The sequence below is a fragment of the Pocillopora damicornis genome, chromosome 2, assembly GCF_964200805.1.
Source record: "Pocillopora damicornis chromosome 2, jaPocDami1.2, whole genome shotgun sequence".
Taxonomy (NCBI): domain Eukaryota; kingdom Metazoa; phylum Cnidaria; class Anthozoa; order Scleractinia; family Pocilloporidae; genus Pocillopora; species Pocillopora damicornis.
In genome coordinates, this window is record NC_142671.1 from 31,407,457 (window position 1) to 31,422,456 (window position 15,000).

At 38.9% G+C, this 15,000-nt stretch overlaps 5 protein-coding genes across 5 annotated transcripts in view; 2 read left to right on the top strand and 3 right to left on the bottom strand.

The window, feature by feature from the left end:
• Positions 1 to 486: 486 nt before the first annotated feature.
• On the bottom strand, positions 487 to 3,451 carry LOC149050842 (stimulator of interferon genes protein 7-like). The gene is made up of 2 exons (XM_089195912.1): positions 2,062 to 3,451; positions 487 to 1,478 (listed from the first exon to the last, which is right to left on the bottom strand). Exons 1-2 carry the CDS (start codon positions 2,995 to 2,997, stop codon positions 1,311 to 1,313), a joined length of 1,104 nt encoding a protein of 367 aa, XP_089052038.1. The 5' UTR covers positions 2,998 to 3,451; the 3' UTR covers positions 487 to 1,310.
• Positions 3,452 to 4,578: 1,127 nt separating this feature from the next.
• LOC149050843 (stimulator of interferon genes protein 2-like) lies at positions 4,579 to 7,158 on the bottom strand. Its single transcript, XM_027193823.2, has 2 exons — positions 6,310 to 7,158; positions 4,579 to 5,954 (listed from the first exon to the last, which is right to left on the bottom strand). The coding sequence occupies exons 1-2, from the start codon at positions 7,141 to 7,143 to the stop codon at positions 5,772 to 5,774; spliced, it is 1,017 nt and encodes a 338-aa protein (XP_027049624.2). The 5' UTR covers positions 7,144 to 7,158; the 3' UTR covers positions 4,579 to 5,771.
• A 1,971-nt stretch (positions 7,159 to 9,129) lies between these two features.
• The window catches only part of LOC149050844 (uncharacterized), an 11,471-nt gene continuing 5,600 nt past the window's right edge, over positions 9,130 to 15,000 (top strand). Inside the window, exon 1 of the mRNA XM_089193362.1 lies at positions 9,130 to 9,392. Coding sequence (XP_089049488.1) covers positions 9,317 to 9,392 — 76 coding nt within the window. The 5' untranslated portion in view covers positions 9,130 to 9,316. The remainder of the gene's footprint in view (positions 9,393 to 15,000) is intronic.
• LOC149050845 (stimulator of interferon genes protein 7-like) lies at positions 10,995 to 14,374 on the bottom strand. The gene is made up of 2 exons (XM_089195910.1): positions 12,555 to 14,374; positions 10,995 to 11,981 (listed from the first exon to the last, which is right to left on the bottom strand). The coding sequence occupies exons 1-2, from the start codon at positions 13,491 to 13,493 to the stop codon at positions 11,781 to 11,783; spliced, it is 1,140 nt and encodes a 379-aa protein (XP_089052036.1). The 5' UTR covers positions 13,494 to 14,374; the 3' UTR covers positions 10,995 to 11,780.
• The window catches only part of LOC149050846 (uncharacterized), a 906-nt gene continuing 417 nt past the window's right edge, over positions 14,512 to 15,000 (top strand). Inside the window, exon 1 of the mRNA XM_089197788.1 lies at positions 14,512 to 15,000. This exon is cut by the window's right edge and continues 417 nt beyond it. Within this exon, the coding sequence (XP_089053914.1) occupies positions 14,800 to 15,000 (201 nt within the window). The 5' untranslated portion in view covers positions 14,512 to 14,799.

The following is a 15,000-nucleotide window of genomic DNA, read 5'->3' on the forward strand; positions in this document are numbered from 1 at the left end:
CCACTTGGAATGGGATAAGGTGAGCATTCTATAAGCTCAATTGTATTTGTAGAGGAATTATATCTTCTCTGAGGGATGGGGAAGTGAATTCTTAACATAATCTTCTCTGTGTGAGAGGCGCAAATAAGGGTATTTGAACATATTCTACATACACACACAAAAATGGGTACTTGCAAGATGAAGAGGGAATCTCCCTAAGAATTCTTTTAAACCAGTTTTACAATTAAGGAGCACTAAGGCCTTCCCTGAGTGTTTTTTTTTCTCTTAGCAGTGATTGATTTGTAACTAAGACTTTTCCATAGTAAAATCTTGGCAGCTTATTCTACAAATAAGAGAACTTCTGGCTTGAAACAAAAAACACTTAAACCTGTAGCAAAGCTTGAAGAAGGGAGGGAACCTCCTTCAACCAAAACAAAGTTGTTGGTTATAATTTTTCCCAAACTTATAAGTATTGGTGTTCTAGTACAGTCAGAGCTGACGCAGAGGTGCTTTGTGGTAAGTTTTATTTTTAACCCTTTCAATCCTAAGAGTGACAAGAATCTAATTTCGCCTTAAAGCAGTACTATTGAAATACTTATTATAAAAACCATGAAAGGAAATGATTGCCAAACTAAAAAGCTGCGATTGAAAGACAAATTCTCCTTGTAAGGAAATGTGTACTTGAGAACAGTATGAAGAATATGCATACTGATATAGAGGTGTAAAAGGATAATTAATATGTTTACAGAATAAGAGCACAACAATCATCAATTTAAGTATTTCACGGAGCAAAGCAAAGAAAAATGAAAATTGAGAAAAACTAAACTATGCAGCCTGTTTTATAAATCTCTGTTCATGTTTATGTTACTATCCCACTAAGGGCTCACTACAAATTACGTAATCTGCTTGGCTATAAGGAAGGGCAAAATAAATTAGGCCATAGCCTTCTCCACTTACACAAATTAAAGGCTGTGCCTTTGAATGTTTTCAGAACACAATCAACATAAATCTGCAAGATGAGGACTGTCCCTTTGCTACCCTCTCTAAAAAACAATGTTAGTCTCCTTAACCAACATCAAGTGGTATCTATTATGGGTTAAATAAAAGTATAAGCCACAAGATTTAGATAAAGATTTGTAATCAACATCTTTGCCCCTTGAAAGGCTCCTCATTCCTACATGCATCAGAAAAGAAATATTTCATTTACTATATTGCAGGTCCTGTAAAATATCAGGAACTTATGTGTACAACATTACAGACTGAGTTTCTTGCTACACCACATTAGCATTATTTTGTTTAGAGCTGTTCTTGTTCTGGTCTGTGCACTCCATTTAAGCTTCTGGATTGTGCATCTCAATGTCGGCAGCATTATGCATCCCAATCAGGACATTTGAAATCTCATTTGGATCATTTCCTGAAATTGGCACTAATTCATAAGTCCCTCTGCACTCTTCGGAGTTCTCCAGAATTTCCCTCAATTTTTGGATGAATAACACCACCTATAAGTAAAAATGAAGAGAAGTTCCAGTTAGATGTGCATCCCACCTCAAACAAATCATATTTATGAGGACCAGTCCTAAGGGGGGGGGGGGAGGGGGGGTACTTCCTAATAAAAGGCTAATGGGGATGTGCTACTGGATGGCTTGCATTTTCACTGCTGGATTTACTATTTAATAATGGGTTTGCAATTTCAGTGCAGTTCCAACAATGGGGTTGCACTCTTCCAGATTTTGGGGTGAGACAATGTATGGCCAATTGGGAAGATTCATGGTTAAATAAGTCAATTCATTTTAAGATGAGCTACTTAAAAGGCTTTCTAAGGCAGATACGTAAAACAGATAGTGACTAAGTTGGGATAGTGAAAGTAACATTCACTTAAAAGCACCTTAGATGGGATCTACAAATGACCACAGAATAGATTATTATGGGTTGGGGGGGGGGGTTTCTAAGAGGCCAGTGGCATATACTCAGCAGAAATTGACCCAATTACCCAGGGATCAGCCACAATATTGTTTGTGGTAATTAGATCAGGATTCTCTTCCACTTTGAAAATCAAAGGGAAAATACTACAAACTAGCCTACCTGATGATCCCGCTCCTCACGATTAAAGGAGGCGTCTGCATGCTCAGACATATCATAAAGGGACATCAGAGGTGTGGCATACTCCAAGATAAAGTGGTACCTTTCAACTGTTCCATCAGGGCGGGGCATTTCTATCTTATGTACCGAATGCTTGTAAATTCTTTCCTTAATTCCACCCCTACTAATTTTAAGCTCTGGGAGATTACCGACCCATTTTACCCTGGGGTCTGCGTCTTTGATGTCAGCACAAGTGAAGCACGTTTTGGGCAGTAAAATGAAAAGCTTTTTCCTTGTTATTTCATAACGAAAAAGCTCCGATCTGCCAATCTGATCTTTCAGTTTTGGCAGTACCAGCTTCAGATAACCAAAGTAGTAGCTCCAAGCCAGCCCATCAGCCACATTCTTGTTTTCTTTTTCGTTTAAATCCGATGTTTCCACAGGAGAGAGCTGTCGGAGACCCACAAGGTACAACAACTGCGGAGCCACGAAACAGTTCAGAAAAAACAAAATGGCGAATTCTGGGCGAGAGAAAACTTCGTATTGTTCATACAACTGATAACATAATATGAGAGCGGAAGCGATAGCAGCGACTAAAATACACTTGCCATAATCGAAAGTGTAAGTTGTCTTAAAAATACCCTTCCACTTTCCTTGATATCTCGTGCGTTTGTGTTTGAACTCCTCAGAAAACAGGGACAATCTTCGTAATAGTTCTCCGAAAACGAAACTGAGGGTAAGCAGCGCAGCTGTAAACACCAGGAAATGAAACTCCTTCTCTTTCTCCTTCACCGCGAAGAATAGCGTCGCGCCACTTATCACAAGCATGATAGCTGAACTGACAGTAGCAGTTTTCCCACGACGCTTGAAAAGTGGTCCAAAGCCATTATTTTCTTGCTGAGCTAAGTCATCTCTTCGAGGAAGATGATTTTCTGCCATGGTGTATATAATATTTCCTCCTACACGCAGAATTTACGTACTCGTAAAGATGGTCACAACGAAATGCGTAACACTGGGTAGGCAGATCGATTTGATTCCCGACCTGATTTATTCGGGGAATTACCCCTAGATAAAAACTCTGACCTTGATTGGCCAGGAGTCTTGAGGTTGTCTTTGGGCTGCCCCCGCGAGGGAAAATTCGGAGATTTAAAGTGCTCTCTCAGCAAGTTTCAGTTTCGAAAAACCTTTTCTAGAGGAATGAAAAACCGAAAGGAGAATGCGTTGGTTTCCTACACTGCGTGGAACCTCCTTAGGTTGAAACCCCCTCGAGCACGAGTTGGTTCTCATAATATGTGTAAAGACCGTGATTAAATTTAAAGAAAAATGATTTCACCATCAGGCTTAAAGTTTTGACTGTTATTTCAAAGATGATAAAGACTAAGTTGCGAAAAAGTAGCAAAGGCGGACTGCGGGTGCAACCATGAACTGATATCGTACATTGAGGTGTACGTAACTCCCACACAATTTACCAGCTCTCACTGGATTGAATGCATGTCGTTGACATGTCTAGGTTAAGTTACAATGATAGATAAATGTGTCTTTTTTTCATTCACGACTCTTGATTCCTAATTACAATCGGGAGGAAATCTATCTAAAACCTAGGTGTCCTGTGATTCTGTAAGATGATAGGATCTGGATAAAGAATGTCAGTCAGGGTCTAGGTTATTGTCAAGCTGAAGAGAGAAGAACTATCACGATCCTTAACTGTTATTATTATTAATAACATTCAGATTCATATTATTTTTCTAAAAACTAATAATTTGAACTTTGCATAGGGGCTTTGATGTTGTAATCAAATTATTGACAATTAAACTCTATGGTCAAGTGGAAAACATTAGGCTCATCGAGACCAGCGGTATTCAATTAATCACAAGGAGGATTATTCTTGGTGTGCTGCTTTTTTATAAATTTGCTCCATTATTCCTTCCCAGTTGAGCCTACACAGAGGAACATGACTGGCCTTAAGTAAACCTGGGATCTGCATGAGGGGAGTTGAATTGCCACAAAATAAGTTGGATTGAAAACCTGTCCACTCCTTGTGGCTCCAGGAAATTTCCTCACCCATCCTTGGAGGGCCTTTTGGAATGGGATAGGATGAGGATTCTAAAAGCTTACAGGTATTTATGGAGGAATGATATCTCTTCTGAGGGATGAGGGAAGGTGATTCCAAGCAAAATCCTCTCTGTGTGAGGGGTGCAATTAAGGATATTTAAACATATTCTACACAAAAAAATACTTTGGATACTTGTATGATTTAGAGGGGAACCTTGATCACTAGAGTTTTCCCCTTTTTTTGTTTTCCTCAGCAGTGTTGTAACTAAGACTTTTCCATAGTGAAATCTTTGTAGTTTATTCTGCAATTGAGAGACCTTCTGGTTTGAAACAACCAAAAAAATTGAAAGCTGTGGCAAAGCTTAAAGGGGGGAGACTCTCCTTCAAAGAAGCACTAAAGTTGTTGGTTATAATATTTCCCAAACTTATAAGTAAGGTGTTCTTGCACAGTCAAAGTTAACACACAGGTGCTTTATGGCAAGTTTTATTTTTTAACCCATTAAATCCTAGAGTGACAAGTATCTAATTTCTCCTTAGAGTAGTACCACTGATATATTTATTATAAAGACCATGGAAGTAAAGGAAATGATTGCTAAACTAAAAAGCTGTGATTGAAACACAGATTCTCCTTGTCAGTACCAAAGGAAATGTGCAATTGAGAACAGTATGAAGAATATGCATACTGATATAAAGGTGTAAAGGGATAATTAATATGTTTACAGAATAAGTGTGCAACAATCATCAGTTCAAGTATTTCACAGAGCAAAGCAAAGAAAATGAAAATTGAGAAAAACTAAACTATTCAGCATGTTTTATAAACCTCTAATCATGTCTACTTTACTATCCTATAAAGGGCTCACTACAAACTGTGTCATCTGCTAGGCAACAGGGAAGAGTAAATTAAATTTAGCTATAAACTTCTCTACATACACAAATTAAAGGCTGTTCCTTGTTCAAAACACAATCAACATAAATCTGCAAGATGTCAGAGGTTAAAGAATTCAAAACAACTCAAAGCCTTGAGCTATCAAGCCCAGGAAAGGACTGGAGCACATATTAAGTTACATTAGGATGCTTGCTTTCTAGCTTAAGAGCACAAATAATCAATTTTTGGCCTCTCAGAGTTTATACCATAACAGAAAGTGACATTTTCAGCTGCCTTAATTTGGTATCTTTTGGGATTGCATGAAATAAAGTGTTAGGCTGTTTCAGTTAAATTAAACTTTCTAAAGAGAGTTTACAGTTGATGTATAATTATAAAGCCCAAAATTAATGTTATGCCTGAATTTTACAGAAAGGAATGATGAAGTGAGATTTGAAGTTTTCCTTTATAAATTTGTGAAGTGTGAAATATTCCTGCATGAAACCAAATGAGGACCGTCCCTTAGCTAAAAAACAATATTTGCATCCTCAACCAACATCAATTGGTATCTTTTATGAGTGAAATAAAAGGTTGAGCCATAAGACTTGGATCAAAATTTCTAATGAACATCTGTGCCCTTTTAAGAAAAGATCTTTTACCCCCCCTTAAGATCAGGATCAAACATCTCTGACACTGTATTTTTTTACACTCAGAAACACAGCTCTATACATGTGTAATGTGTAACAGAGTTCCTTCATCATCCATACTGTTGCTGTGGAGCAACAGTCACTTATCTGCTCTATTGCCTAGTTTGCCCATCAGTCTCCTCTTCTAAATCTTTGTTGGTTGCACTGTGCATTCCCACAAGGACATCCGCAATCTTGTTTGTGTCATTTCCTGAAATTGGAACCAATTCATACTTTCCTCTGCATTCCTCAGAGTCATCCAGAATTTCCCTCAGCTTGCGGATGAATAACACCACCTAGGTTACAACGAAAATGGTTTCAGTTGGTGTAAGCATCAGCTTAACCCTTCAGCTCTCAGTAGTGATTAACCTGTAACTTCTCCACATAATATCCATACATCATCCAGCAAACAGTTGATGAGAATACTCAAACTTATCAGATAGAAGTTGTTATCTTGATTTAATGCCAAATTCTTGTTACTAATTTACAAGGAAATGTGTATAAGCTAGAAAAGGGAATAAACAATCAGATTTTGGGAGTTAAAGGGTTAAAAAAAAAGGGTATTAAAAAAAACTACCTCAAAAAGAAATTCTAAGAACAAATAATTGTTATTATATATCTAAAATCACACAACAGATCACACTTGTTCACCTGACGATCCCGCTCTGGACCAGTCAAGGGGGCCTTTGCATGACCAGACATTTCGCACAGGGACATAAGAGGCGTCGCGTACTCCAGGATAAAGTGGTACTCTTTCACTGTTCCATCTGGGCGAGGCATCTCTATGCGGTGTACCGCATGCTGGTAACTTCTCTCCAAAATTCCAGCCCTGTTAATTTTACTCGCGGGAAGTTTGCCGGCCCATTTTACCCTGTCATCTGCTTTGGAGATTTCTTCAAATGCATAGCACGTTTTTGGAAGTAAAATGAAAAGCTTTTCGTCTGTAATCTTATGACGAAATGTGTCCGATTCGGAAATACGATATCCCAATCTTGGCAGCACCAGCTTGAGATAACCAAAGTAGTAGCTCCAAGCCAGCCCATCAGCCACATTCTTGTTTTCTTTTTCGTTCAAATCCGATGTCTCTACGGGAGAGAGCTGTCGACTGCCAACAAGGAACAGAGCGATGGCAACGACAAAAATACTACTGGAATTATTGAAAGTTAAAGTCCTCTTGCAAACATCCTTCCAGTTTCCTCGATATCTCGCGTGCTTGTGTTTAATCTCTTCAGACACAAGGCACAATCTTCGTACTATTTTTCCGAGAACGACACTCAAGATAAGCAAGGCTGTTGTAAACACCAGGAGATCAATCCCTTCTCTCTTTTTGTTATCCTTTACTACGAACAAAAGCATCGTGCTACTAACCACAACCACGATAGCTGATGTGATCGTAGCAATATTTCCACGAAGCTCGGAAAGTGGTCCAAAGCCATAATGTAATTGCTGAGCAACATCGTGGGTAGAATTTCCGCACAGCCCCATACTATTGTAAAACAAATCTCTTTTCCCAATGGCAATGTATTGTTATAGTCATTGTTTTCTCTATTCAAGAACTGAATGCATAATGAAGTATGGGGCTGTGCGGAAATTTTACCACATCATCTCCTCGGGGAATACGATTATCTGCCATGGTGGATAAAACTATTTCTTTCTCTCGATGGTCTCGTAATACTCGTGAAGTTGACCACCACTAAATGCGTCAAATTGTTGAGAGCTGATCACTTATTCAAATAGAACGCCATTTACTTGGGTAATCCCCCACAACAATTCTCTGGACCTGATTGGCCAGGAGCACGTCAGGGTGTTCATAAAGTGTACCCCTGGGGGAAAATCCCCCTGACGGGGTGGGTTAATCAAAGTTTCATAGTGCTCTTTCAGCAACTTTCGGTTTCTAGAGATCTTTCCCTCACGAATGAAAAACTAAAATAAAAACTTTTCCCTAACCTATACCTTTTGGAGCCCCTCTACTCCTTGAAAGTCTATCAAGTTTAAAAATTGTGGTTTTCACAGGAAGGTTGCATGTCCTCATAGAAACTAGAAAAAAATTAAAATTTTAAATCAGGGTTTCTAATGATAGCTATTGCTTCAATATTGGATTATCCATATTTATGCGAGGGCCAGTTAAAATTAGCTCTGCCTTCATCTTGGCTAGGATCATAGAAGAGAACAAGGAAGATCAAGAGGTTATTAATGCTATTGCCAAATGACATAAAACTTCTGCATAAACCGATATGATTTACCTGGAAAATCCTCTAAATAAAAACTCTGGCCTTGACTGGCCAAGAGTCTTGTGTTTGTCTTTGGGCTGTCCCCCGCTTGTGTAGTATCCTCAAATAGGGCGTGATGAAATCATTTGTTAGGAGATTGAAAGTGCTCTCTCAGTAAGTTTCAGTTTCGAAAACCTATCTCAGAGGACTGAAAAACCGAAAGGAAAACCCGTTGGTTTCCTACACCGCGTGGAACCCGCGTAGGTTGAAACCACCTCGAGCACGAGGTTTGACCTTAATTAAATTAAAGAAAAATTACGTCACCAACAGGTTTAACAATGATATTTATAACAGAGCTAGTAAATTTGTCTAATCAAATTTAATTACACGAGCGTGCTTCATATTCCTATTGTGCACGCTCATGACATCAGCAAACAAATCTCTCGAGAAAACAATTTTCCTTTGGGTTGAAAATGTTATAAAACAATTGGTTCTTACGTCAGCTGTGCGTTCATCGAGATATGAAGCCCTTGGGAAGTTTGGAGAGCGCTCAAGAAGCCTGGAGCAACTCTTACGCACCTTTCGTGCTCTCCAAACATCCCGCGTGCTTCATATCTCGATGAACGCACGCTGACATATGAACCATTGTTAAATCTCAACTCACGTGAATTCGAATACCATCATTAACATGGAGGACAGTTAAAAGTAGCTTGCTTGCTCCATATTCAGGCTTGGTTCACCGAGGAGCATCGAGGGGCATCAAGAGGCGTTTAATTCAAGTGCCAAATGGGATCATATTTCCTTCGTTCCTTTGGGAAATGCACCCACACATTCTTCTACATAACTTGCGGGTAACACACGCCACTCAAATTTTGTCCGTTGTTTATCTGTTTTAGTTGTTTATCTGTTTTAGTTGTTTATCTGTTTTAGGTCGATTAATGTACAATACTTACCCCGTCTTTTTGACATGGATAACAGTGATGGTAAAGCAAGCTTAAAACAGCAGAAATCGCTAGAAACTACGACGGATACACAGGGCATGAGTAAGTTTTTATTGATTTTACGTGTAAAATATTCAGATTTCGAAATATTTATCGTTGTAAATCGACCATATGTCGTTCCCCATACTATGCTTTATAACGTGTTCAAATTTTCAACGGTTCCTTCCGTAACTTAACACCGAGTCACACAACGCGTGACGCGTTCATGAATTCATCGTTGGCTTTTTCTCGAGACGTGAGCTTGGGCCGCCTGTGGTTTGCTGTGCTCTGTTTCCAGCGAAATGCGCGCGAAGTTTTGGTATTGAGACATGTCCCAGGGTGCAGTGATCTTAGATCGTAAAGTGTGGCTGAGAAAAATGCCGATCGGGAGGATTTTCGGGGCGCAAACCACCTCCGCGTGGACCACGGTAGAAATCGGAGTGTTCAGCCTTGACTTCGTCTTTTGACATGGATAACAGTGATGGTAAAGCAAGCTTAAAACGGCAGAAATCGCCAGAAACTACGACGGATACAAAGGGCATGAGTAAGTTTTATTGATTTTCGTGTAAAATATTCATATTTCGAAATATTTATCGTTGTAAATCGACCATATTTCGTTCCCCATACTATTCCTTAAAACGTGTTCAAATTTTCAACGTTTCCTCCCGTAACTTAACATCGAGTCACACAACGCGTGACGCGTTCATGAATTCATCGTTGGCTTTTTCTCGAGACGTGAGCTTGGGTCGCCTGTGCTTCAACGATGATAAAGACTGAGTGGTGAAAAAGTAGCAACGGTGGACTGTGAGTGCAACCATGAACTGATAGCGTAAATTGAGGTGTAATTCCCACACAATTCACCTGCTCCCACTAGATTTATAGATATCGTTGAATTGTTCAGCTTAAGTTTCAAGGATTGACAAATGTTTTTTTTGCATTCACGGCCCTTGATTCGTAATTACAATCGGGAGGAAAACTATCTAAAACCTGGGTGTCCTGTGACTCTGTTAGACGATGAAAGTATCTGGATAAAGAATGTCAGCCAGGGTTTAGGTTATTGTTCAGCTTAAGTACAGTACTGGATAAGAGAAGAGCTATCACGATCCTTGACTGATACTATTATTATTAGTAACATTGAGATTCAGATTCTTTTTCTAATAACTAATAATTTGCACGTTGTACAGAGGCTTTGATGTTGTAATCAAATTATTGATAATTAAGCCCTGAGGTCAAGTGAAAAACATTGGGCTTGTCGAAACCAAGGATATTCAATCAATAACAAGGAGGTTTCATAACAATGCTTGCCAAGTAGGCAATTAGTTTGTTTGCCTGGTCAACCTTCTTTGGGGGGGAAGGGAGGGCCTTCATAGAGAGATACTGAAGCATACAGAGGCATGCAAAGACTGAAAGCGTACAGTGAAATTTATCACTCTTAGTGGGAAGGGATCTTGACATTCTTGTTGTACAGCTTATTTCTAAATTCGCTCCATTATTCCTTCCCTGTTGAGCCTTCACTGTGGAATATCACTGGCGTTAAGTAAACCTAGGATCTGCATGAAGGGAGTTGAATTGCCACAGAATGAAGTTGAACTGAAAACCTGTCCACTGTTTGCAGCTCCAGGAAATTTCCTCACCCACCCCTGGAGGACCACTTGGGATGGGATAGGGTGAGCATTTTTAAAGCTTAAGTGTATATATAGAGGAATTATATCTCTTCTGAGGGACTGGGGGAGGGGATTCCAAACAAAATCTTTTCTGTGTGAGGGGTGAAAATAAGGATGTTTGAACATATTGTACACAAAAAAGTACTTTGGGTACTTGGAAGACTTAGAGGGCATCTCCTTATGAAGTCTTTGAAATCAGTTTTACAATTAAGGCTACTTGATCACTGAGGACTTCACTGAGTGTTTTTTTTCTTAGCAGTTACTGATTTATAACTAAGATTTTTCTGTAGTAAAATCTCATTGGTAGCTTATTCTACAATTGAGGGAGCTTTTGGCTTGAAACAAACAAAAAAAACTCTTAAACCTGTAGCAAAGCTTGAAAGGGGAGACTCTCCTTCAAAGAAGCACCAAAGGTGTTGGTTATAATTTCTCCCAAACTTATAAGTACTGGTATTCTAGCACAGTCAGAGTTAACACAAAGCTGCTTTGTGTCATGTTTTATTTTTAACCCTTTTAATCCTTAGAGAGACAAGTATCTAATTTCTCCTTAAAGTAATTTTGCTGAAATATTTATTATAAAGACCATGGAAATGAAGAAAATAAATGCCAAACTAAAAAGCTGCAATCGAAACCCAAATTCTCCTTGTGCAATTGAGAATAGTAGGAAGAATATGCATACTGATATAAAGGTGTAAATGGTTAATATGTTTACAGAATGAGAGCACAACAATCATCGATTTAAGTATTTCACAGAGCAAAGCAAAGAAAAATGACAATTGAGAAAAACCAAACTATTCAGCCCGTTTTATAAACCTCTGTTCATGTTTACTTTACTATCCCATTAAGGGCTCACTACAAATTATTTAATCTGCTATATAGGCTATTGGGAAGGGTAAAATAAATTAGGCTAGAGCCTATCTCCACTTACACAAATTAAAGGCTATGCCTTTCAATGTTTTTAGAACACAATCAGCATAAATCTCCAAAATGAGGACTATCCCTTTGCTAACCTCTCTAAAAAACAATGTTAATCTCCTTAACCAACACATCAAGTGGTATCTATTATGGGTGAAATAAAAGTATAAGCCACAAGATTTAGATAAAATTTGTAATCAACATCTTTGACCCTTCAAAGGCTCCTCATTCCTGCATGCACCACTTAAGGAATATTTCATTTACTATATTGCAGGTCCTGTAAAATATCAGGAACTTATGTGTACAACATTACAGACTGAGTTACTTGCTACACCACGTTAGCATTATTTTGTTTAGAGCTGTTCTTGTTCTGGTCTGTGCACTCCATTCGCTTCTGGATTGTCAATGTCCATTCTGGCAGCATTATGCATCTCAATCAGGACATTTGAGATCTCATTTGAATTACGTCCTGAAATTGGCACTAATTCATAAGTCCCTCTGCACTCTTCGGAGTTCTCCAGAATTTCCCTCAATTTTCGGATGAATAACACCACCTATAAGTCACAATGAAGAGAAGTTCTAGTTGGACTGCATCTGACCTCAAACAAATCATATTTATGAGGACCAGTCCTAAGGGGGGGGGGTACTTCCTAATAAAAGGCTAATGGGGATGTGCTACTGGATGGCTTGCATTTTCACTACTGGATTTACTATTTAACAATGGGTTTGCAATTTCAATACAGTTCCAACAATGGGGTTGCACTCTTCCAGATTTTAAGGTGAGACAATGTGTGGCCAATTGGGAAGATTCGTGGTTAAATGAGTCAATTCATTTTAAGATGAGCTACTTAAAAGGCTTTCTAAGGCAGATAAATAAAACAGAAAGTGACTAAGTTGGGATAGTGAAAGTAAAATTCACTTAAAAGCACCTTAGATGGGATCTACAAATGACTACAGAATAGATTATAATGGGTTTGGGGAGGGTGGGTTCTAAGAGGCCAGTGGCATATACACAGCAGAAATTGACCCAATCACCCAGGGATCAGCCACAATATTGTTTGTGGTGATCAGATCAGGATTCTCTTCCACCATTAAAATCAAAGGGAAAATACTAGAAACTAGCCTACCTGATGATCCCGCTCCTCACCATTAAAGGGGGCGTCTGCATGCGCAGACATATCATAAAGGTTCATCAGAGGCGTGGCATACTCCAAGATAAAGTGGTACCCTTCTACCGTTCCATCAGGACGGGGAATCTCTATCTTATATACTGCATGCTTGTAAATTCTTTCCTTAATTCCACCCCTATTAATTTTAAGCTCTGGGAGTTTGCCAACCCAAGTTAACCTTGAATCTGCGTCAACGATGTCAGCAAAGGTGTAGCACGTTTTGGGCAATAAAATGAAAAGCTTTTTCTTCGTTATTTCATAACGAAAAAGCTCTGATTTGCCAATCTGATCTTTCAGTTTCGGTAGCACCAGCCTAAGATAACCAAAGTAGTAGCCCCAAGCCAGCCCATCGGCTACATTCTTGTTTTCCTTTTCAATCAAATCCGATGTTTCTACAGGAGAGAGCTGTCGAAGGCCCACAAGGTACGACAACTGACCAACCAGGAGAGAGTTCAGGAAAAACAAAATGACGAGATCTGGGCGAGACAATATTTCGTATCCTTCATACAACTGATGGCAGCATACTATGAAAGTGGAAATGATAGCAGCGAGTAAACTACGCTTGCAAAAGTCGATAGTAAAAGTTGCCTTAAAAATTCTCCTCCAGTTTCCTTGATATCGCGTACTTATGTGTTTGAACTCCTCAGACACCAGGATCAATCTTCGTATCATTTCTCCGAGAACGACACTCAAGGTTTGCAGGGCTATTGTAAACTCCAGGGAAGGGAGCTTTTTCTCTTTCCCTTTGACCGTGAAGAATAGCATGGCGCTAATAATCAAAACCGCGATAACTGAAGTGAATGTAGCAGTTTTCCCACGACGTTTGAAAAGTGGTCCAAAGCCATTATTTTCCTGCTGAGCAACGTCATCTCCTTGAGGAAGATGATTTTCAGCCATGGTGTATATAATATTTTCCTCCTAAACAGTGCGTGTAACTAGGGAAGCAGACCGATTGAATTCGTGACATCATTTACTTGGAAAAATTCTGGCCTTGATTCAGGGTCGGCCAGGGTTTTTGTGTATTCGGTATTCAGGGGCGTTTTTTTAATCGGGTATACGGTATATTGCAGCTTAAATATGGGTATTCAGTATATCACTTTCTTTGAATTTCAGGTATAAAGTATATCTACTTTTCCTCATTGTTTCCTGTGCTTTTGATTAGACAGTGATTAGATATCCTAAATCGTACGAAATTTGGTAGGTTCATGTTTATACAAGTAAAAGAACATTAATCAAAGTGCTCTGTGAGCAAACTCGTGAATTGACACATGAATTTTTAGATTATGTTTAATGTTATCTGGTTTAGGGAATTTTGTGGTTTATTGTCATATCTAGAGTACGAGCAGTAGTTCAGTGTTCGCTAATGTAGCAAAGAAACAAAGTAACGTTGGGATAAGAAGGCATTACAATTGAAATGATCATGCTATTACATTTGACAAGGTGGATGATGTCATGTGTTTTAAACGTCTATCATTTTTGTTTCTGGTTCAAAAGAAAAGGTTGGAAGTAAATGTGGGTGAAAAGTGAAATTCACTGTCTTTCGTTGTAAATATTAGAAAATCAAGGCAATACTGTCTTAATGAAAACATTAACGATTCCCTCTTTATCAAATGAGACAAACGGGAACGAGTTTTGAGTGATATAATTAAGCCAAGCCTGCCACCGTCATTTTGGATCTCCGCCTGGGTAGATTTAAGTCACGTGCTAGGCAACGTATAATCAATAACAAGATAGAATTTCATTTCAGGCCTAGTTATCAATTTCGTGGTGTGTAACTTTCGCATTTTTGTACGTTGTATGTATGTTGAATCTTCAAATTGTCTTAAAAACTTAAAAGAAAATTTTTCTTTAAAAATTCACTGAAATCGGTAGCTAAAATTGTTTGTTTAGGTGTTATCTGATTTTCGTGTTAAGGGCCAAGTCGCACTAGAGGACAAAACTGTTTATTTATGTCAAAAATCTGTCATCACAATGAAAAACCAAGTGCGACCGGTTTGTTCACCAAAGGACAAAATTTGGTCGCGGGCGGACAAACTTCAAAGATGCCGTCGACTACCTCTGGAGCAGGCCAAATTGAGACAAATTTTGGAAAACAATAGCGAGAGTGTTTTAATTCGGAAATGATTTGACAGGTGATATGTAGCAGAGTCTCTATGCTATAGACTTCGCGGCAAAATTGGTCACGTTCTCATTTCGCAACAACATGAATCCAGGCACGGGCAACCAATACTTTCCGTATGAAATGGGGCAACAATATCCTCAATATCCACCAGGATGGATATATCCGTTGCCTAGCACTTACAATTTTAATGATCGAGGAACTGCAAGCCCATCTCCTTCAACCGCAAGTTCTGGCTCGTTGTCAGAATCCTTTCCGTTCGTCGAAGACGGCTCAATGCCGGAA